A 20,608-nucleotide genomic window follows, 5' to 3' on the forward strand; every position below is an offset into this window, starting at 1 on the left:
CAATCTCTGCTGCCGCAAGAGCACGAGGACACGGCTTGGGGTGGGGCCAGGCAGAGCAGGGGGGAGGTGTCCGCCATCGGGTCACGCCCCTGGGTGGGGTGTTGCCTTAAGGCCGCCCCCTCTGCCTCAGTTGACTGACTTCTGGCGTAGGAGACGCTAGCTCTCTGCGGGTGCGCGCACACGTAAGGGTGTAATCCGCACACTGTGGAAGCCCGGGTACTTGGGAAAGCAGCCCACATACAGGTCTTGTACCGGGATAGGTGGGGCGCAGCCATATATCAGAACTGGAACCAGGATACCTTAGGTGTGTCACTGCACGTGGACCCCCTGCCCTTCGTGGGCACTTTTATTTCATCCACCCTTCACCAACACGTACAATTCAGGCGTACGGGGACGTGACTTTATTCTGCGGGCAGTCAGGGGTCAGGCACAGGACCCTGAGGGGAAGCAGGAGGCCAGCGAGGGTGCAGGTGTTGGCACGAGGCTGAAAAGTGCTCGGCGACCAGCTTGGGGCGAGGGCTGCGGGCCGGCCCGCAGAGAGCTGAGTGCGGCCAGGCGCTGCTCTCGGGACACGTCTCCGCGCAGGTCCAGGAGGGCGGAGACGTGATCCTCGCTGTGGAGTGACGGGTGCGTTAGCCCCGCCCAGCCGCTCCTGGGTCTCCTCCCTTCCCGGCCCGTCTTCGCACCTCACGTCGGGAAACTGTTGCCGCAAGCCTGCCACCTCGAGGCCAAGTAGCGTGGGGTCGCGGAGGTTCAGCAGCTCCTTCAATGCAAGCAGCACTGGCACACACTGAACGCTCTCCTCCAGGCCCTGAGCACGCAGGGGTTGGTCTTTCTCCAGTCCTCGACCCCTATCAAATCACTAAGACTCCCGCCCATCCTCTCGCCCAGCGAATTCTCACCAAACCGAGGAAAAGCTCCTGAAGCTGGGCCGCATCGTGCTGCATGCGCTCGGCCGCCTGGGTCCTCTCGTCAGCACCGCGGCAGACTAGGCGGCCTTGCATCAGCGCACTTAAGTACTGCAGCACCACCGTACGCTCCGCCTCGACCAGCAACAGCTGTAGGGATCGCGATCAAATGGGTCCAGGATGTTTTTCCCATGGGCACTTTGACACCGCCCCCCGCCCTCAGCCTTTCCCCGCAGATGCACCTGGACCGCGGGATTCCGCACGTGCTGAAAGTTCTGGCAGAATCGCGCCGTCCGCTTGCACACGTCATCCAGCAGCTCTGGGCTTGAGAGCCAGCGACGCGAGGGCAGAGCCGCGAATAGGGGCTGGGAACGGAGTTTAGAGACGTAGTTGGAGCGACGATTCAGACCCAGCATTCCCCGGCAGAGGCCCCCATGCATACGCTGTATCTCCTCCTCCCAACCCCATCTCCCCCTGAAGCCTCGCCTGTAGCTCCGCCAGCAGCGCCTCCAACACCAGGCGACAGATCCTCTTCTGCAACTTGTCCAGCTCTGCCTCCACCGGAGCCAAGACTCCGGGAACCACCCATTTGGGCTGCAGGACGGATACGGAGGAGCTGGACCGACCGAAAGGACGGCTTCAGGACCAAGGCCAAGGCCCGAGAGGTCCTCTCTGGTCTAGCCACTCGGGCGCCACCTAGTGGCACAAGTGTGTCGCCTGAGGGGACAAGAAGGGCGGCTCCCTGCACTTCTGAAAGGGTGGACACAGCTGAGGCTGAAGTGGTGGGCTCAGCGAGTTAGAAGGCACACATGCCACCTGGACCTGCCTCTAATTCGCGGTATGATCTTGAACAAGTTATGTCTTTCAGTTTGTTTCGGTAAGAGGAGAGAGTTAATCCCAGTCAGGAGGGAGTCAAAATCATCATTAACTTGTTTGTTCTCTCTTGCCCACACCCCAGGGAACATAAGACCCTAGAGGAAGGGAATATTTTTGTTATATTCACAGCGGTAACGCTAGACATTACCTGGCACAGAATAGGGCCTTGATAAATATTTGTTGAATGAATGAATAATTGACACTCTGTGCCAGGTACTGTGGTAGGTACTTTATATCTGTAATCTCACCTGAGTCTCAGAAGGTCCACCCATATACTATTGACGACAGAAGCAAAATTCAGAGAGATTAGATAACTGGCCCAAGGTCACACAGCTAGTAATTAGGAGAACTAGGATTGGAACCCCAGGGTTACGTGAGTCTAAAATTCCTAAAGGCCCAGTGTAGGCTAGATCCATACTGAATAGATGTTCAGTCAGGGGTTAGTGAAGGTGGCATTCTGTGGGCACATCTTGGTACCTGAGTGCTAACTGGTGGTTGAGGGTGGCCAGTAGGTAGGGCACGTAATGAGGGACCACTGCTTCCCCCCTGAGATGGTCTCGGGAGAATCGGATCAGAGCATCGGTGAAGCTGCAAAGAGCAGAGGTGGCTCCGGTACCTGCTGTCACTCTGATACAACCCCAGTCCTTAGTACTCTGGCCCCACCTCCAAGATACCCAAGGCCCTGTCTTGAAGGAGTCCTTTCCCATGGGTGTGTCTGATCACTCAGAACCCCTTAGGGCTGCCCAGGAGCAGGGCCAGGAGTTGGGAGTGGGTCAGACCTCCTCAGGAAGGCACTCAGTTCTGATAGTGCCATGCCATGCACCCGCTGCTCCAGTGACACACTGACTATTCTGGTCACACGAATGTTCTCTTCCAGGATCTACAGGCAGGGATGGGCAGCCATTAGCGGGGTCCTGGTCCTGCCCTCCTTCCCTTTCCCTGTGAGGGCTGCCCCCTGCCACTTTTCACCCACCTGCAGCACGATGGCTGGCAATGGCGAGTGGTAGAAGCCAGACAGGTCTGTGTCGGGTTCCTGCTCTCGGCCCCACTCGACTACCTCCCCATCCAGTGCCTTCTGCAGCCACTGGGCCACCTTTGCCTGGGGAAAGGGGGCAAGGTGCAGCAGGATGTAGCAGGGCACTGACACTGCTAGAGATGGGTAGATGCACGACTCCACAGATACAGGCCCACGGGTGGCGGCAGAACTGCTCTGAACCTGGGCTCCAACTACTCACCTGGACTTTGGCCACAAATGTTGCCTCCAGCTGCTCAATGTTTTCCAGGGTCAGGAGGGGCTCCAGATCAGACACGTCAGCCTCAGGCCCCAACTCCAGGCTCCCCATCATTTCTGGCCTGGAGGTGGGTGGCCCAGTGTTACACGGAGCCCCCAGCCTTTGATGTCCCCATGCCCTACTGCCCCAGAGACACTGACCCCTGGTACACATGCAGCACCCAGTGCAGCAGGGTGAAGGTGTCGGCTTCTTCCAACTCAGGCCCTTCCAGGAGTTGCTGCAGGCAGCGCCGCAGGCCTCCATGCAGGGTGTGGGCCCACAACTGGACAACTTTGTAGTGTGGTGGGCAGCAGGGTGCTACCAGAGCCTCAGCCATGGCCAACTCAGCTGGCAGAGCCACCCGCAGAGCCTCCAGCCACTTTGCTAGTTCCCCAGGCCCAGGCTGCAGAGATGTCCCGAAGTGGACCCGCTCCAAGCCCTGCTGTAGTGCACGCAGACAGCGCTGCCGCCAGTCCCGTGGAGCCTGCTCCAGGGAGGTGGTGCACCCAGCATCCACCTCGGCCACACGCACAGCAGCCACCAGCAAGGCTGGGTTCTCCCGGGCCAGCTGCCCTGCAGCCCCTGCGGCCGCTTCCACAGCCTGGCCCAGAGCCTCAGCCAGAGGGCCCAGCCCCTCAAAGACTGGCAACTCCAGGCCCCCAAGAGGTACGCACGTCTCCTCTTGCAGCTGCTCCAGTTCCCGAAGGCTCACATAGGCCTCCAAGAGCCGCTGGGCATCAATCAGGGTCTGTGTGTGGGCCACTGCAGCTGGCACTAATCAGAGAGAAGAGACAGCCTTGAGTCTAAACCTTTCCACCTGTGCAGTGGGTACAGCAGTGGATGTTGATGCCTTGGGCTGGGGTGATGTGTAAAAGATTTAATAATCAGTACAGTAGAGCACTGGCCAACCTGAAAAGACCCAGGGAAGGGCCTATATGGTGGTTAGGGTGTAAACCCTTGAGCTGATGAAACAGGAGGAAGGGAGGGACTTGGGGGAGGGAGTCATACCAGTGGCTCTTTGACCACCCTGTTAGGGAAATAGTTCAGTATATAAGAGCCAAGTTGGGCAGAGCCACAGGTGTCAGTCCTGACTCAGACATCCCATGCTTGTACTGCGCTTAGTTGCTGTCATGTCCGACTCTTTGTGACCCCATGGACTGTAGCCCACCAGGCTCCTCTGTTCAGTGGGATTCTCCAGGCAAGAATACTGGAGTGGGTTGCCATGCCCTCCTCCAGGGGATCTCCCCAACCCAGGGATTGAACCCAGGTCTCCCTCGTTGCAGGTGGATTCTTTACCACTGAGCCACCTGGGAAGCCCAAGAGTACTGGAGTGGGTAGCCTATCCCTTTTCCAGGGGATCTTCCCGACCTAGGAATAAAACCAGGGACTCCTGCATTGCAAGTGGATTCTTTACCAGCTAAGCTACCAGGGAAGCCCTTGCACGCTTGGGAACCCCAGAATGAGCTAACAGGCACCGTGCTTCATACGTCATCTGAAGCCTGTATTACTCTCTGGGAGGTCCCCGATGTGTCCCTCCATGCAATTTCCCACTGGTGTCCCAGCCCCTTGATCAGCGACAAGCCCCTTGGTGCTTGTCAACCGGCTGGCAGAGGACTGAGGCCGAGGGCCAGGCACACTCACCAGCTCGCAGCCGGGGCAACAGCTGAGACAGGGCCTGCAGTTGTTTGTGTTCCACAACCTGCTCCCGCAGGGGTTCTAGGGTCTGTGCAGCCTCAGCCATATCCCGGAGCAGCCCACGGGCCTGGCCCAGGGCCTCGCGGGCTCCCTGTACGGCCTCAAGGGCCTGGGCCAGCTGCCACACCCCGGTCTTCACACCCTCCAGGTATGACTGCACCACCGACTGTGGGAGGGAGGTAGGCAGTGAGGCCTTGCCAGCCCTGCAGCTTGCCCCCAGCACTCCTCCCTCCTGCCTGATGCCCACCTTGATGCGCGCTTCCAGAGAACAGGTCCGCTGCACCTCACGGTTCCGGTACTGACCCAGCCTGGCCAGCTGCTCTGGCCGGTAGAAGATGCCCGAGGCCCACTTGAGTGCTGCACCCCGGGCCAGCTGCTCCGCCCTTTCCTGCTCCGGCCACTCCAGCCCTGGGCAGGAAGAGCCTGGGCAGCTGCATCAATTGGGCTAGGCCTGCAGGAAGTGGCTGCCGAATCTGCTCCCCTTCCTACCCCTTGGCCTGTCCCCTAGGGCGGTCCACTCCTCTCCCCGCCCTACAGAGCTCCAGTCAGACCCCAACTCACCATCCCCATCTTTCTTGCCACCATCCCTCCCTTGGCCTACCCAGAAGGGCTCATACCAGTGGGGAGTGCGGGTTGCGTTTTGTCCCTGGCTGCCGAGTCCATGGCTGGAGGAGCTGGAGTGGAGTGAGGGCAAAGGTCCGGGTTAGAGCAGGCAAAGTGGGCGCTCCTCTGAGCTACTGTGTTCATCTAGGCCCCTCTGAGAAGGAGAAGGTTCTGGTTCCCTCAGGAAATGAGGGAGATGGGAAAGATGGGGAGGCACCTGAGATACCTTCGTCGATGAGGTTTCCCGGTTTTGCCCCCCAGATGGAAGTGGGGCAGGGTAGACAGGAGCCTCCGCTGGGCACTGCTCCTCTCTGAGCTGCAGAGGACAGTGTGGTATGGAGCTCACCAGGCTTGACCAGGCGTCCAGTGCTCCCTCCTCCGCAAAGAGCCTTGGCCTTGAGGAGGGCCCTCTCCCCCGGCCGTCCCGGCAGAGATGGATACTCCCTCCACTGGCTCACGAGGCCCACACCTCAGCCTGCCACAGCAGAATTCCTCACCCCAAGGAAGCCTCTGTCCCACCTCCCTCCTCAGGAGTCCCCTCCTCCCTCCAGGTCCCGCCCTCTCCAAGGCCACATGCAGAAAGGAAGGAAGCTGAGTCTCTGGTACTTTATTCCCAACAGGAAAGAGCATCTGCACTGAGGGACAGAGTGGGGAGGGCTGGGCGCCGCTTCCTTGGGGGAAGTGGGGGTGTCCTCCCTGTGATCAATGAGTCTGGAGCAGCCTAGGCAGGACTTCCTATGCTAAGGGCAAAGATAGGAACTAGATGGCCTGAACCTGGCTGGAGAGGAAGGTGTGCTGATATGGATGCAGGCAACATCACAGGGTGAAAACTGTGTTGACAGGCCCTTAGAGGCAGGTATGCCTCTGCAGAGGAGCAAGAGACCATAGGCTGTTGTGAAGAGGGTGTGTGGCGGGAGATGGCAGAGAGGGGTGGAAGAGCTATGAAAGCTTGTCTGTCTTGGAGATAAAAGGAGCCATGGAAGGGACTGCTGCTGCTGCTTAGCTGCTTCAGTTGTGTCTCTGTTCGACTCTATGGACTGCAGCCTGCCAGGCTCCTCTGTCCGTGGGATTCTCTAGGCCAGAATACTGGAATGGGTTGCCATGCCCTCCTCCAATGGAACTGACTACTAGGTAGTAATAATGCAGTGGACACTGGCTACCACCCAAATCCACCCTTCAGGACAAAGACACTCATTCCTCTAGCCTGAAATGTAGGCTAATGAGGTCTCAGATCTGAGTCTCTTGGTCCGTATTAGGGTATAAAGGCCAGGTAGGCCTTGGAAGGAGTACCCCAGTTTCAGTGCTCCTAGAAGGACAGAGGCCTCCATTTTAACTTCCTCACAGTTTAATTCTCTTCTCTGCCCTGTTTGGCCTGTATTACTTCCTTACAAGTGTGGCTTCTCAGTAAACTTCCTGCCGGCACATCTCTTTCTCAAAGACTGTTTTCCAAAGAACTTGACCTAAAATAAACTATAATAAATGACAGTGTTAAAATAACAAAATGATACTAGCAAACACATAATCCTTCCACATGACAGAAACGGCTCTAAGGTCTTTACATATATTTACACATATGGGAGGGATTGGGGGCAGGAGGAGAAGGGGATGACAGAGGATGAGATGGCTGGATGGCATCACTGACTCAATGGACGTGAGTCTGAGTGAACTCCAGGAGTTGGTGATGGACAGGGAGGCCTGGCAAGCTGCGATTCATGGGGTCGCAGAGTCGGACACGACTGAGTGACTGAATTGAACTGAAATATGTTTGCATTGGTTGAAAAGTGGTTTTAATCCCATGGCTTCTGAGCACTGTAGTGTGGAGACAAGAGAAAGGTGAAGGTGGGATCAGGGGAAGAAAGTGGGGATGCAGACAGGTGGATAAGCTAGATGTAATTAGTGCTTGCTGTTTGGCAGGAAGTGAAGGACAGGAATAGGGTAGGTTATCCCAAGACGATGGGGAGCAGGTTTGGGAAAACACGTTGGGTTCATCAGGCAGCAGGGTCTCCTCTCCTGAGATGAGGGTTGGGGCACAGTTAGTGGAGTTGGGCCAGCCAGGAAGGTTCCAGTGATCCCTCCTTACTACTCCTGGGGCTACCCAACGACTTCCTCAACATGCTTCCTCGACCACACCTGTCTTCCGGGATCCTGGGGTTATTTTCGTCCTCTTCGGCGGTTGGACATTTGTTGATGGTCCCTGAAGTTTTTCGGCCATGTCTGCTGAGAGGAATTGTGACAGACTCCCTGGAAGGGAACGAAGCGGAAGCGGAAGTAGCGAGGCTGGCGCCGGCGGCCGAGCGGCCAGGAACGGAAGCGGAAGTGGCGGCGGCGCCGGCCTGGCCTGGCCTGGCTGAGGGGAGGCGGCGGGCGGGCGCGATGGCGGAGGCCGGGCCACAGGCGCCGCCGCCCCCAGGCACCCCAAGCCGGCACGAGAAGAGCTTGGGACTTCTCACTACCAAGTTCGTGTCGCTTCTGCAGGAAGCCAAGGACGGCGTGCTTGACCTCAAGCTGGTGCGGCCCGGGCTAAGGGGCGACAGGGGGGATGGTGGACCAGGCCTGAGCCGGTAGAGGGAACCCCCGGGGCGGCCCAGCTGAGCCCTCAGAGCAGGCCGCCATACATGTGCTTCTCACAAGCGGGAGGCCGGGAGCTGTTTCATTCATTCGGCTGAGGCTGTTCATCGGATGTCAGCTTTGTGCCAGGCTTGGGGCTGCGGGTGCTAGTCCTCGTGGCCCTCTCCAGCAGGTGTGGGGAAAAGAGTATCGGAACATCAGCTCAGGCTTCGTCTGGCCCCTTCCCGCCCCACAGTCCTGAGCTGCTGTAGTGCCTGGAGAGGAGGGCTAGAATTCACGCCACCCGCTTTTCAGACTACTCCAGACCGAGTCCCCCGTGAGAGTGGGACTGAGCATTTTCCATTCTCTTCTCCCTGCCAGGCAGCTGACACCCTAGCTGTGCGCCAGAAGCGGCGGATATATGACATTACTAACGTACTGGAAGGTATCGGGTTGATCGAGAAAAAATCCAAGAATAGCATCCAGTGGAAGTGAGTTGGGGCACCGGGGACGGCAATGGGATCTCCTACCCAGAAGTGTCAGGGGTGTGGGGTGGAGGGTGTCAGAGAGAACAGGGACCGTGGGACCCAGAGTGCCAGGCAGCCCGCCTCAGCTCTCCTTCCTGGATTCAGGGGTGTGGGGCCTGGCTGCAATACCCGGGAGATTGCGGACAAGCTGATCGAGCTCAAGGCAGAGATCGAGGAGCTGCAGCAGCGGGAGCAAGAGCTAGACCAGCACAAGGTGTGGGTGCAGCAGAGCATCCGGAACGTCACAGAGGACGTGCACAACAGCTGATATCCTCCTGTCGGCGGTCCTGGCTCCTGGGGAGTGGGCGATGGGCCCTCTAGTCCAGCTGGGTTTGCTCTGTGGTCCCCTAGTCTCTGTCCCGCTTGGGAGGATGGTCCTCCAGCTCCTGGCCAGGTTTCAGCCTCGGGTTCCCTCCTCGGAGCCTCTCCACCCACAGTCTTGGCCTGTGATCCCTCCCCCATGTAGACCCCAGGCCTCAGGGCTTTTTTTGTAAGCGTGTATGTCAGACCTCCACTGCAAAGCTGGGTGTTCGCTGTGTCAGTTGTCTGTCACCATAGGCAGGGCATCAGCCATTCTCCTTAACCCCCACACCTTGGCCTACGTGACTCATGAGGACATCTGCAGATGCTTTGCTGGTGAGCAGAGCCTGGGTAGGGGGAAATGGGGGTGGGACTGGGCTGAGCCACAGCCCTGAGCAGTGGACTCGGTGCTTGAGAGACTTCGGTCTCTTAAGAGGGTTCCTGGGGCCTGCTCAAAGAAGATCCAGACAGAGTAAATCCTGGATTTGAGGATCTCTGGGACCCTATGGAGGCTAACCATGCTGAGAGGGTACAGGAAGCCTGGACTGGGTCCCTGGGTCAGCCACCACCTGCATTGCCCCCTAGGTTTGGCTTCTCAGGTGTGGCAGGAGCATACGAGGGGAGAAAGTGTGTATGCCTGTTTGTGTATGCTTGTGTGCAAGGGGCAGTGGTACCCACTTCCAACCTGTAGTTTAGTTGCACTGTAGGTACAGAAACTCTTCCTTGTCCATCTTGCATCTCCCAGGCTGTTTCTGGGGAAGAGATGTTGGCCTTGGCCGGAACGTCTTTGCCTAGGGAGCAGCCCCATCAATTGAATGAGGTGCCCATGGCCACTAATCTTTTGCTGCACGTGAGTGAACCCAGATTTTCTGGTTACTGACCTCTGGGTTCTTAGGAGAGAAAAGCTTTAGTTCTCTCCCCCATCCTCGATAGGGAGTGAGTGAAGCCTATTGTTCAGCCCCTCTGGGACTATGATCTTCCTTGTTCTGAGGGATAGGCACCCCATTCCCAGTTCAAATTGAGCCCGTGGGCCTTGATCCATCCTCTTTGTCATCCTAGGAGACACCCTCCTTGCCATCCGGGCCCCGTCGGGCACCAGCCTGGAGGTGCCCATCCCAGAGGTGGGTGCTCAGCCCAGCCGGGTAGGGTGGATTGAGGGCGGGTGCTGGCTGTGGAGCCCGATAAGTCGCGGGTGGGGCAGGTAAGGGGAGGCCTAGGGTTTGAAGTTATCTAGGAGAACGGGCAGCCCAGGGTGGGAGAGGATACTGTCCCTGGCCCAGGGTCAGGCAGGAGCCAAATCTGCTTCCAATTCCACCTGTCCTCCACCCCCACCTCCAGGGCCTCAATGGGCAGAAGAAGTACCAGATTCACTTGAAGAGTGTAAGCGGCCCCATTGAGGTGCTTCTGGTGAACAAGGAGGCATGGAGCTCACCGCCTGTGGCAGTGCCTGTGCCACCACCCGAAGACCTGCTCCAGAACCCGCCTGCTGTCTCCACCCCTCCGCTTCTACCCAAGCCTTCCCTGGCCCAGCCCCAGGATGCCTCACGCCCGAGCAGTCCCCAGGCGACCACCCCCAACCCTGTCCCCAGCAGCACTGAGGCCCAGGGGGTGGCTGGTCCAGCAGCTGAGATTCCAGGTGAGGCACAATGGGTATGTGGTAATGAGGGATTCAGGGACCCAAGAAGCAATATTTCTTTGTGACAAGATGAAATTCTCAGAGTTGAATGAGACCCTGTAGAGGTTATCTTAACCATCCACCCCCACCCCGCTGGCCTCTCTTTGCTGGTGCAGCCATTGAGCCCTTTTTAACAGGGACATTGTGACTGTGTGAAGGGGCATTAGTGGTGGCAGTTTTCCACCAGGTCTGCCTGTGTCTCACTTGCCCTGGCACCCCTCTTGAAGTGTGGTTGCAGCAGTCATCTGTGAGTCTCCCTCCTGTGGGCTTCATGCCCCATCTCCTTCAGTGACTGATTTTCATATTACCTTCCTGGGAGGGTGAGCATGCCTAAGTCTCCTTGGGCCGAGGACAGGGCTGTAGTCATCCTGGCTGTGGATTCTAGCATGGCCAGCTTCAATATCCTGCTTCTTGTCCCTGAGTGACCAGGTTTGGGGGATGTGGTTGCAGTGAGTGGAGGCCATGGAACCGAGAGCAAGGACAGTGGTGAGCTCAGCTCCCTCCCGCTGGGCCTGGCAGCTCTGGACACCCGGCCGCTGCAGTCCTCTGCCCTGTTGGACAGCAGCAGCAGCAGCAGCAACAGCAGTTCATCTGGACCCAATCCTTCTACCTCCTTTGAGCCCATCAAGGCAGACCCCACAGGTGGTGAGTATTTGTACCCTTGGGAGCAGGAAGAACCCAGCCTCAGAAAGACCTAGTTCAATAGAATCAGGCTTGGAACCGAACTCTCCTATCTCCTCTGTCAAAGCTGGCCAGCCCCCTGCCATCAGCTAGAGCTCTGCCAGCTAAGGCAAGGAGCCTGGCCTCTCGCTTGGTGCAGGTGCCCCTTTGTCCCCTTTCCTGGTCCTCTCTCAAGCCCTGCCTGCCACCCCTTGGACTCAGGTCTCATGAAGGCAGGAGCGCTCTCCTAGGGAATGAGCTGTGGTATGGCCCTCAGGCCCCAAAGTGGGGCAGTGAGTGTCTTAGGAGAAACAGTGTCATCTGTCTGGTGTCCCCTCGTCATGCAGCCGCATGGATGGCCTCATGGATCCTAACACTCAAGTCATCCTGTGACTTGAGTGTTGGCTTTTTCCAGGACTCATTCTCTCGGCCCTCAAGCACTGTTAAAGTCTTTCATTAAATGACACTTCATCCTCTGTGTCTCTCTCTCTCGCCTTCCCTGTTATCTCTGTGTTTAGACTCCTTGAAATAGTCATCTCCATTCTATTCCATATTCTGGTTCCCTGGTCAAGCTTCAGGTTGCAGCAGTCAGGACCCCAGCCCTAACTCCTCCACCCCATTCCATACTAGTGTTGCTCTTGATCAATCACCCAGCCCTGCCCAGCTAGCTTCAGTGGGTTTCTCGGTGATTTACTCTGGTCCTCTCTTTTTCTGTGTTGATGCTCTTTTCCCTTTTTAGCATCCATAATGTCAGCTTTTGGCTCTTCTCTGTTAATTGACTTCTTCTTCTGACCTCTCCCTGGCATTTTTTTACATCTGGCTTCCCAGATCTCTGGCCCATGTCACACTTGTGGAGGGCCCCAGTTGTGGGTAGGTGAATCCCACCCTTCGTCTTTCCGTCTTTCGGAATTCTTTTGCCTGAACCTTACCTCTGTGTCCATGTGCCTTCTGCACATCCAATGGGCACTTCATTTCTATGTGTCCTCAACTGGAACTTGTTTTTCCATCTCTGTGAGTACCCAACCATTGGCCCTAGTCACCCAGACCTGACACCCTGGTGTCACTCAAGCTCTCTCCTTCTCCTGCTCCCCACCCCACATCACCTAAATGAATTCTTTCCCAGACATCCCGCATGGATGGCCTCATGGATCCTAACACTCAGGATCACTGCTACCACCTCTGTCTTAAGTTCTTCAACATTGTTGTCTTTACCCTGCCTGATTCTGAAACACACCCTGACTGGCTTTTCTCTATTTACAAAAATTCTTTTAACAGCTTCCTCAGGTATACTGGATAAAACCAGAGCCCCTAAACCTGGCATATGAAATCCCTGCTGACCAGGCTCCAACACTTCTTCCCTGTTTCCCATGTGTGTCCTGGTTGGACCTTTGTAGCAGCATCATCACCCTGTAGCACTGTTCCCTACTTAAGAGTGCCTCCTTCTCCGCCAAGTGACCTGGCCTGGGGTGTGGTCTCAGCCTGGCACAAGTAGGTACTTAGCTAGGGTAGGGATAGACAGGACATCCTTTCATCACACAGGGCATCCTCCATCAGACAGGGTATACACTCTGGACCTAGAAATGAAAGCGGGGTGTGTTGTCTTGCTGAACCACTGAGTTGGAAGCACTGTACCAATAACTTAACGGTGGGCCTTTGGCGCAGAGGAATTCAGATCTGACACCCTGGTGTCACTCAAGCTCCCTCCTTCTCCTGCTCCCCACCCCACATCAGCTAAATGAATTCTCTCCCAGATATTCCCCATGGATGGCCTCATGTATCCTAACACTCAGGATCACTGCCACCACCTCTACTGATAGTGCCAGCTTGGCCTGGGTGGGGCCTACATCTCAGCTGTATGGCACCCCCTGAGTGGGTGGTATAGGATCTGGGGAAGCAAGGGCTAGAGAGGAACTGGGATGGACCTCTGTGCCCTTGATCATGGTTTTTTTGTCTTTCAGTTTTGGAGCTCCCGAAAGAGCTGTCAGAAATCTTTGATCCCACTCGAGGTAGGGCTGTGTTCCTCCCGGGGGCTGGGTAAGGGGCACAGTTCATTGGGTCTTAGAGCTGTTTTCTTGCCCTTCTGAGAACCTTATGGTTGTGTCTGTTATCTGGGCAAAGGGTCTCAGTTCCTGGTGGGTGGTTCGGTGGTCCCCTTCATGAACTTTGGTTGGGTGGAGAGGGGGGAGCCAGGATATAACTGAGCTCTCCCTCTGTCCCCAGAATGCATGAGCTCAGAGCTCTTGGAGGAACTGATGTCCTCAGAAGGTAGGTGGCCCAGCAAGGTAGGGGGTAAGTGTATGTGGGCAGAGTTTGGGTGGCCGTGGGTGGGGCCTCGGCTGTGGGGCCTCAGCTTGTTGTTCTCTGCAGTGTTTGCACCCCTCCTCCGCCTTTCTCCACCCCCTGGAGACCACGATTACATCTACAACCTGGACGAGAGTGAAGGTGTCTGTGACCTCTTTGATGTGCCTGTTCTCAACCTCTGACTGACAGGAGCATGCCCTTTGTGGCTGGGACACAGACTGTCTGACCTGGGGGCTGCCTGGGGACCTCTCCCCACTCCCCTACAGCTTGAGAGCCGCAGACTTCTGGCTTCCCCAGCCTTCCCTCACTGCACAGTTCTGGCCCCAAGTCCTGCTCCTGCAAGTCCACCTGTTCTGTGCTCGGAGAGCCGGGGAAAGGAGCATAGCCCCCTCCACCATGGAGCCAAAGTGTTTGCCTCTCCTTTTGGGGGGCCTTACCCTACCTGGTATCCTCCTCAAGCCCTCCCAGAGTTCAGGTTCAGCTGCCACCCAGTGGCACAGAACCAAGGACCCTCCATCACCTTCACAGGGCCACTTGTCCATTCCCATTGCCCTGTACCTGCCAGGCCTTCCCCCTTCCAGGAGGAAGTCTGGGGTGGGGATGGGCACATGCCAGCACCACCCCTGGCCTCCTTAACTTCTCCCCATGCCCGATCACAAACCTCCTCCTGGACTTCTTGTGTGCCCCCCCTTCTGCTGGGCCCTTGGCCCTGAGGACCTGTTGACATGGGGGTGCTAACAGGAAGGAATGGAGATTTCTAGCTAAGAATCTGGGCTGCTGAGTCCCTAAGGATTGGCCCAGCCTCCCTCTCCCCATAGCCCCCCTCTTGTTTATTCATTTACCCTCATTTAGAGCCATTTGCAGAGATTTAGAAAGATTCGCAGTAACGGATGGATTCCTATATAAAGATTATTTTTATACTTTTTGCAACAAAAGGAAATTGTAATATTTGTACAGTGTCCAAGTGAATAAAGATCGTGCCTAAGGCTATCTTTGGTCTGGTTCTTTCAGGGCCCTTCCCTGGGACTGTGCTGGGTTGGTGGAACTGGGTGGGTCAACTCTTGGAAAAGGAGGTGTGGCTGTGCTGACAGCCCGCCCTCCGCACCCCCACCTGCCGCACCTTGGGGCGGGGCGGGGCCTCCTTGGTGAGGCGGGGCGGGGCAGGCGCTCTCCTATTCTCTGGACTCCAACCCGGAACTGGCCTTGGATCCGGCTCCCTAGGGAAGGCCGCGGCACCTTGTTGCGAGTGGGAGCCTGAGCCACGGGAGCCAAGCCTCGGGCTGAGGAACACCTTCGTTCCCAGGGGCCCCAGGCCAGGTGTGCTCTCAGCGGAGGTGGCACATCTGGAAAGTATAGAGCCCCTACGGCTAGACCATGGCGCCCCCGCGGAATGTGGTGAAGATCGCCGTCCAGATGCGTGACGCCATCCCGCAGCTCATCCAGCTGGACCAGGTCACTAGGCCTGGCTGGCCTCCATCCACCCCACCACCTACCTTCGGGTCGCCCCCTTCCCCTCGAATAGCCCACCCCACCCCTCCCCAGGCTCCTCCGCAACCTCTTCTCACTCCCGTCCTGTGAGTGACTCTTCCGCTTGTAGGCAAAACCCCTGGCTGCTGTGCTGAAGGAGGTGTGCGACGCGTGAGTGCGGGTCGCGCGGGGGCGAGGAGTAGGGGATGGGGCGGGGCAGGAGGGAGAGGGCGCCCCCTACCTGCCTCACGGAGCCTCTGCTGCCTGCAGGTGGAGCTTGCCTCACTCTGAGCGCTATGCCCTGCAGTTTGCGGATGGGCACCGGAGATACATCACCGAGAACGTGAGTCCCCTCCCCTCTGCCCCACATTCCACCCTGTGGTCCCTTCTAACTCTGGCTCCGACTTGCAGTCATCGTCCCACTCTCTGCAACCTGATCTTTTACTGACTCCCAAATCCTCCCTTCTTGACAGCCCCAACTAGCCAGTCCTTAGGGCTCTTCTTGACTTCTTTCCGTTCTCTGCCATCTTTTCCAGAACCGCATGGAGATCAAGAATGGCAGCATCCTGTGCCTCAGCACGGCCCCAGTAATGCCCCTCCGACCCCGCCCTCCTTCCCTGCCCCTCTGCTGTGCCTCTTTTCTGCACCTGGAGACCGGGGGCCCAGTCCCAGCTCCAGCCCAGAAGTGCCCCACCTAGCGGATACCCGCGTCCCCACACCCCCACTTCCCTCTCCTTACCTCCTCACCTGTGCTCTGCCCTTGCTCCCACCCCGCCAGGACCGCGAGGCGGAGCGGCTGTTGCGGGGGCTGCAGAGCGAAAGTCGTGAAGGGCGCCGGGAAGCCCTGCGGCACCTCCTTCTGCTGGCCCCGGACCTGACCTTCGCCCGGGAAGTCATCAGCCGTGATGGGCTTCAGAGACTGGGCACCATCATTGAGGATGGGGACGAGTGAGCCCAGGGCTGTGGTGGGCGGGGGACACAGTGGGACCGCGGATCCTGGTCTGGCTTTGCTCAGCCTCCGATGTCCCTCCAGCCTAGGAGAGGTGCTGGCCCTTGCACTGAGGGCCTTCTTGGAGCTTATGGAGCACGGCGTGGTGTCCTGGGAGACACTCAGCATCCCCTTTGTTAGGAAGGTGGGTGGGCTTTTCTCGGGGAAACAGGTGGGGGTGGTGGAGAGGTGTCAGGGCCTGGCCTTCCACGGTGATGAGGTGGTGACAGCCTCTGCTCCGCCAAAGGTGGTGTGCTACGTGAACATGAACCTGATGGATGCCTCTGTGCAGCCCTTGGCCCTGGGCTTGCTGGAGAATGTGACCTTGAGCAGCCCTACCCTGGGCCAGCTGGTCAAGAGCGAGGTGCCGCTAGACAGGCTGCTGGTGCACCTACAGGTGTAAGTGTCTGAAGGTGGGGGACCAGAGAGGAGAGCAGGACTGGGCCCTGGATGGCCGGCTGAGCCCTCCTTTTCACCCAGGATGAACCAGCAGCTGCAAACCAAGGCCATGGCACTGCTGACAGCTTTGCTCCAGGGGGCCACCCCTGCAGAACGTAAGGTGGGCGTCCATCCAGTGACTGGATGGGGTGGGCAGGAGGTGGTGGGTGCTGTGCTCAGAGCAGTGGGCCGAAAAAATAGGCGCTCGTGGTGGGGCTAAATCACTCAAGCCCCCTTCCCACCCACCAGCACATGCTCGACTACCTGTGGCAGAGAAACCTTCGCCAGTTCATCTACAAGGTAGGAAGGACCAGGCCTGGCAGACCCCTCCCCACTCCCCTCCTTGGAAGCCCACGCTCACAGCCGTGGACTGGCTGTCCTTCAGAACATCATCCACAGTGCAGCGCCACTGGGTGACGAGATGGCTCACCACCTGTACGTACTGCAGGCCCTGATGCTGGGGCTGCTGGAGCCACGCATGCGGACACCACTGGACCCCTACAGTCAGGTAGGTGCCTTGAGCGCGCAGAAGGCTGGGGCTGGCCGGAGCTTGGCTTTGAATCTTCAATCTTGCCACCGCTCCAACAATGACCCCAGGAGCAGCGGGAGCAGCTGCAGGCCCTGCGCCAAGCTGCCTTTGAGCCGGAGGGGGAGTCTGTGGGCGCCGGGCTGAGCGCTGACCGTCGCCGCTCCCTGTGTGCCCGCGAGTTCCGCAAACTGGGCTTCTCTGTGAGTGACCCCTACCCAGCCCCCTGCCCCCTCCCTCTACCCAGGGCTGCTGCTACTGCTCCAGAGGGCTGGGACCTTCCTCAGCTTCCTCTCTCCTGCCCCCCAGAACAGCAACCCTGCCCAGGACTTGGAGCGCGTGCCCCCTGGCCTGCTGGCCCTGGACAACATGCTCTACTTCTCCAGACAGGCACCCAGCGCCTACAGCCGGGTCAGTGGTAGGGCGGGGTGGGGTATGGATGAATGGGGTACAGGGCACCTAAGCGAGGCCCTCCCGGGGCTTAGTCATGACTCCCCAGCCCATCCTGTGCTCCCGCCTCCTCAGTTTGTGCTAGAGAACAGCAGCCGTGAGGACAAGCACGAGTGCCCCTTTGCGCGGAGCAGCATCCAGCTGACTGTGCTGCTGTGTGATCTGCTCCATGTTGGGGAGCCCTGTGAGTGGTGCTGGGCACAGCGTGTTCAGGAACAGGGGACGGAAGGGCAGAGAGGGCCAGGGGCAGCACACACTATCTCCCTGAGCCCCTCCTGCCCCCCCGCTCCAGGCTCCGAAACAGCCCAGGATTTTTCACCCATGTTCTTTGGCCAAGATCAGAGCTTCCATGAGCTCTTCTGTGTGAGCATCCAGCTGCTGAATAAGACCTGGAAGGAGATGCGGGCCACTCAGGAGGACTTTGACAAGGTGCGGAGGGCAGCAGTGGGGAGACCCAGGCCAGGGCAGAGGTTCTGGGGTTGGGGCACGGAACTCAGGCCCTGAGCTCAGCTTGGGATGGCCCCAGGTCATGCAAGTGGTGCGGGAGCAGCTGGCCCGCACGCTGGCCCTGAAGCCCAGCTCTCTGGAGCTCTTCCGAACGAAGGTGAACGCACTCACCTACGGGGAGGTGCTTCGGCTGCGGCAGACGGAGCGGCTGCACCAGGAAGGCACGCTGGCCCCTCCAATTCTGTGAGTCATGGGGGTAGATCCCAGGCCTAGTGCCCACCTGCCCTGCTGCCTTGCCCAGGCCCAGCTGTCCAGCTCAGTGAACCCCCTCCCCTGCACCCAGGGAGCTTCGGGAGAAACTGAAGCCAGAGCTTATGGGCCTGATCCGCCAGCAGCGTCTGCTCCGCCTCTGCGAGGGGACCCTCTTCCACAAGATCAGCAGCCGGCGGCGCCAGGGTCACTGTGTGGGCGGTGGTGGGGTTGGAGGGCGGCTGGGCGGGGCTGGGGAGGCCCTCTCATTGCTCCCCGCCACCCTTTCCACCCACAGACAAGCTGTGGTTCTGCTGCCTGTCTCCCAACCACAAAGTGCTGCAGTACGGGGACGTGGAGGAGGGAGTAGGCCCACCGACCCCTGAGAGCCTGCCCGAGCAGCGTGAGGAGGGCATTGGGGCGGGCAGACATGTGCTGCCCCGAGCCGCCCCACCCCGGGGCCGCCAGGGGTCTCAGTGGTCAACCCAGCCTTTTTCCTGCAGTTCCTGTGGCCGACATCAGGGCACTGCTGACAGGCAAGGACTGTCCCCACGTCCGGGAGAAAGGCTCTGGGAAGCAAAACAAGGTGAGTTCAGTGGGCACCAGGGCTGCTTCCCACTGGCCCCTGCTCAGCGCTCCTGGCTCCCTTGCTTCTCCAGGACGTCTGTGAGTTAGCTTTCTCAGTCAGCTATGACCATGGGGAGGAAGAGGCATACCTCAACTTCATTGCCCCGTCCAAACGGGAGGTGAGTATCTGGGCAGGCTGAGCAGACGGGCAGGGGAACAGACGGGCAGGGGGAGAAATGGAGAGGCCCTCATGGAGCTGGCCCCATCCCCAGTTCCACCTGTGGACAGATGGGCTGAGCGCCCTGCTGGGCAATCCCATGGGCAGTGAGCAGACACGGCTGGACCTGGAGCAGCTGCTAACCATGGAGACCAAGCTGCGGCTCCTGGAGCTGGAGAATGTGCCCATCCCTGAGCAACCACCCCCTGTGCCCCCGCCCCCCACCAACTTCAACTTCTGCTATGACTGCAGCATTGCCGAACCTTGACAGTGAGGTTGGCCAAGGGCCACAGCTGCTGCCACCATGGTGGCTGCAAAGGGTGGAGGGGGAGAAGCACAGGCGCCTTGACCAGCAGAGGCTGTGGCAGAAATAAAAGTCTGCTTGGCTCTTAGATGTGTGTCGAGCCAGCTCTGAACTTCGCAGGCTAAACCTGCCTTCCATCTTGGCTGGCAAATGAGAGGGGGCATCAGGCCAGGGCCACAGCTTGGGGCCATGAACTTGGGCAACTCCAGTTGCGGGGCTGGTGTTCTGAAGGAGAGTGAGGACAGGCTGGCCCTGTTACCCTTCTCCAGAGTGAGTCTCCAGCCCACCCTCTAAAGAGCAGAATGGACTGCAGTCTGGGGGCCGCCAGCTGAGAGAGGTGCGGGGCAGCCAGCCAGATGAGGGAGAGATGGCAGGGTGGGAAGTATTTCCCCAATTTTAGCAGGGGCCTAGTTTGGGAGCTGTGTTTCCAGAAGGCTCCGGACAGTCTGAGCTTAGTTCTCCACCCTGCCTGGCCCTTCCCCTGTCTTCTCTGTGGGTCCTAAAGGCCCGCTTTCGAGAGACTTGAAGGGAGAGACATGAAGTTGGGTATGCTTCGTGCTGAAGGGCAAACTCAGGGTTCCGGTAGATGTCCGCCAGGCCAGTGGGAGGATGTAGGCTGATTCCGACAAGATGGAATTCAGTGCAGGAAGCCTGCATTCTGATTAAAACTCATCTGCAGCAGCATGGGTAGGTGGGAGCCACAGATAGGCCAGCTGGAGGCGAAGCTCAGAGGCTGTGGTCACGGACCCCAAGCCTCTGAGGCAGAGAGGAGCACACCCACCCCCAGGACCCACAGACAGGCTGGAAGCTGCTGGCCATCACCCTCTGATCTCCATGCCTCTCACTGCCTCTCCTTCCCAGTGTCTCCTCAAAATATCTTTAAGTGTTAACCATCACCACGTTGCCTAGAAACTGATGGTATGGCACCTCCCTTGAAGAATGTTCCGGGGGAGCTTTCTTCCCACCCACTAGCTATGCTTCTTACTTGGGCATCTAGGGCCCCATGTGACCACCCCTGTATTCAGACTTCCCACCCCACTGAGAATAGTCCCTGTTGAGTTCAAGGTGAAAATGGAGCACCCAGATGCACTTACATCTCCTGATACCTTCAGTTCTTTCTCAATGTCTCCAGTCCCTCGTTCAGGCCACCATCATCTTGGCAAGAACCTCCCGACTTCCTGCTTCCTGTCTTGCCCCTCCAGCCTTCTCAATACCACCTACTCCAACTGCTTTCTCAAACAGGAAACTGACCTGATTACACACACACATCACCCCCTCCTGTATTCTCCCGTGTCTCCCTGTTGTCCACGGATAATGGTCATGGTGCCATGACTGAACAGAACTGAGCTGGGATGCAGACATGCCGTGGTTTACCCCTTTTAACAGCGTGCCTGCAGCTTACAGAGTTCTTGATGCTTTGTCTAAGCTGGCATCCTCCCTGCTCACTTTGGGGGCTGGGAACTCCCTACCCCCACCCAGCGCCAACTCTGGCCTGCCCACCTGCACCTCCCTGGTCCCTTCTGCTTATTTGTCCCATTTCCTCCCTTTGCTTTCACTGACTTGACTTCTTTCACTTTCCTTGACTTCCCAGG

The 20,608-nt window shown here is 58.2% G+C and overlaps 3 protein-coding genes and 1 non-coding gene across 18 annotated transcripts; 2 read left to right on the forward strand and 2 right to left on the reverse strand.

Moving 5' to 3' along the window:
• Positions 1–296: 296 nt before the first annotated feature.
• Positions 297–7,461, reverse strand: EXOC3L1 (exocyst complex component 3 like 1). 11 transcript variants are annotated; one of them, XM_059876772.1, is made up of 15 exons: positions 5,851–7,452; positions 5,580–5,669; positions 5,368–5,424; positions 4,998–5,158; positions 4,697–4,916; positions 3,217–3,829; positions 3,020–3,137; positions 2,758–2,883; positions 2,564–2,664; positions 2,262–2,372; positions 1,395–1,524; positions 1,151–1,273; positions 903–1,058; positions 687–811; positions 300–613 (listed from the first exon to the last, which is right to left on the reverse strand). In XM_059876772.1, the coding sequence occupies exons 1-15, from the start codon at positions 5,981–5,983 to the stop codon at positions 424–426; spliced, it is 2,454 nt and encodes an 817-aa protein (XP_059732755.1). In that variant the 5' UTR covers positions 5,984–7,452; the 3' UTR covers positions 300–423.
• A 192-nt stretch (positions 7,462–7,653) lies between these two features.
• E2F4 (E2F transcription factor 4) lies at positions 7,654–14,353 on the forward strand. 2 transcript variants are annotated; one of them, XM_005218614.5, is made up of 10 exons: positions 7,654–7,861; positions 8,282–8,391; positions 8,533–8,694; positions 9,020–9,063; positions 9,787–9,848; positions 10,066–10,363; positions 10,832–11,047; positions 13,021–13,068; positions 13,283–13,327; positions 13,430–14,353. In XM_005218614.5, the coding sequence occupies exons 1-10, from the start codon at positions 7,727–7,729 to the stop codon at positions 13,543–13,545; spliced, it is 1,236 nt and encodes a 411-aa protein (XP_005218671.2). In that variant the 5' UTR covers positions 7,654–7,726; the 3' UTR covers positions 13,546–14,353.
• Positions 14,354–14,568: 215 nt separating this feature from the next.
• On the forward strand, positions 14,569–19,104 carry ELMO3 (engulfment and cell motility 3). Of its 4 annotated transcripts, none has more exons than XM_005218609.5 (20): positions 14,569–14,815; positions 14,961–15,001; positions 15,101–15,173; positions 15,367–15,417; positions 15,609–15,778; positions 15,864–15,963; positions 16,066–16,217; positions 16,299–16,377; positions 16,506–16,556; positions 16,642–16,764; positions 16,854–16,985; positions 17,092–17,193; positions 17,308–17,416; positions 17,525–17,661; positions 17,759–17,922; positions 18,023–18,135; positions 18,227–18,331; positions 18,432–18,514; positions 18,588–18,674; positions 18,768–19,104. In XM_005218609.5, the coding sequence occupies exons 1-20, from the start codon at positions 14,738–14,740 to the stop codon at positions 18,978–18,980; spliced, it is 2,163 nt and encodes a 720-aa protein (XP_005218666.1). In that variant the 5' UTR covers positions 14,569–14,737; the 3' UTR covers positions 18,981–19,104. The 4 variants fall into 4 exon arrangements, with proteins under 4 accessions (XP_005218666.1, XP_010812797.1, NP_001095561.1 ...); XM_010814495.4 differs by having other exon boundaries at positions 18,752–18,916; NM_001102091.1 differs by having other exon boundaries at positions 14,580–14,815; positions 18,784–19,104.
• Positions 17,445–17,536, reverse strand: MIR328 (microRNA mir-328). Its single transcript, NR_031133.1, has one exon. It is a non-coding gene; the product is annotated as a microRNA mir-328 (primary transcript).
• Positions 19,105–20,608: the final 1,504 nt, after the last annotated feature.

The sequence above is a fragment of the Bos taurus genome, chromosome 18 (assembly GCF_002263795.3).
Source record: "Bos taurus isolate L1 Dominette 01449 registration number 42190680 breed Hereford chromosome 18, ARS-UCD2.0, whole genome shotgun sequence".
NCBI lineage: Eukaryota > Metazoa > Chordata > Mammalia > Artiodactyla > Bovidae > Bos > Bos taurus.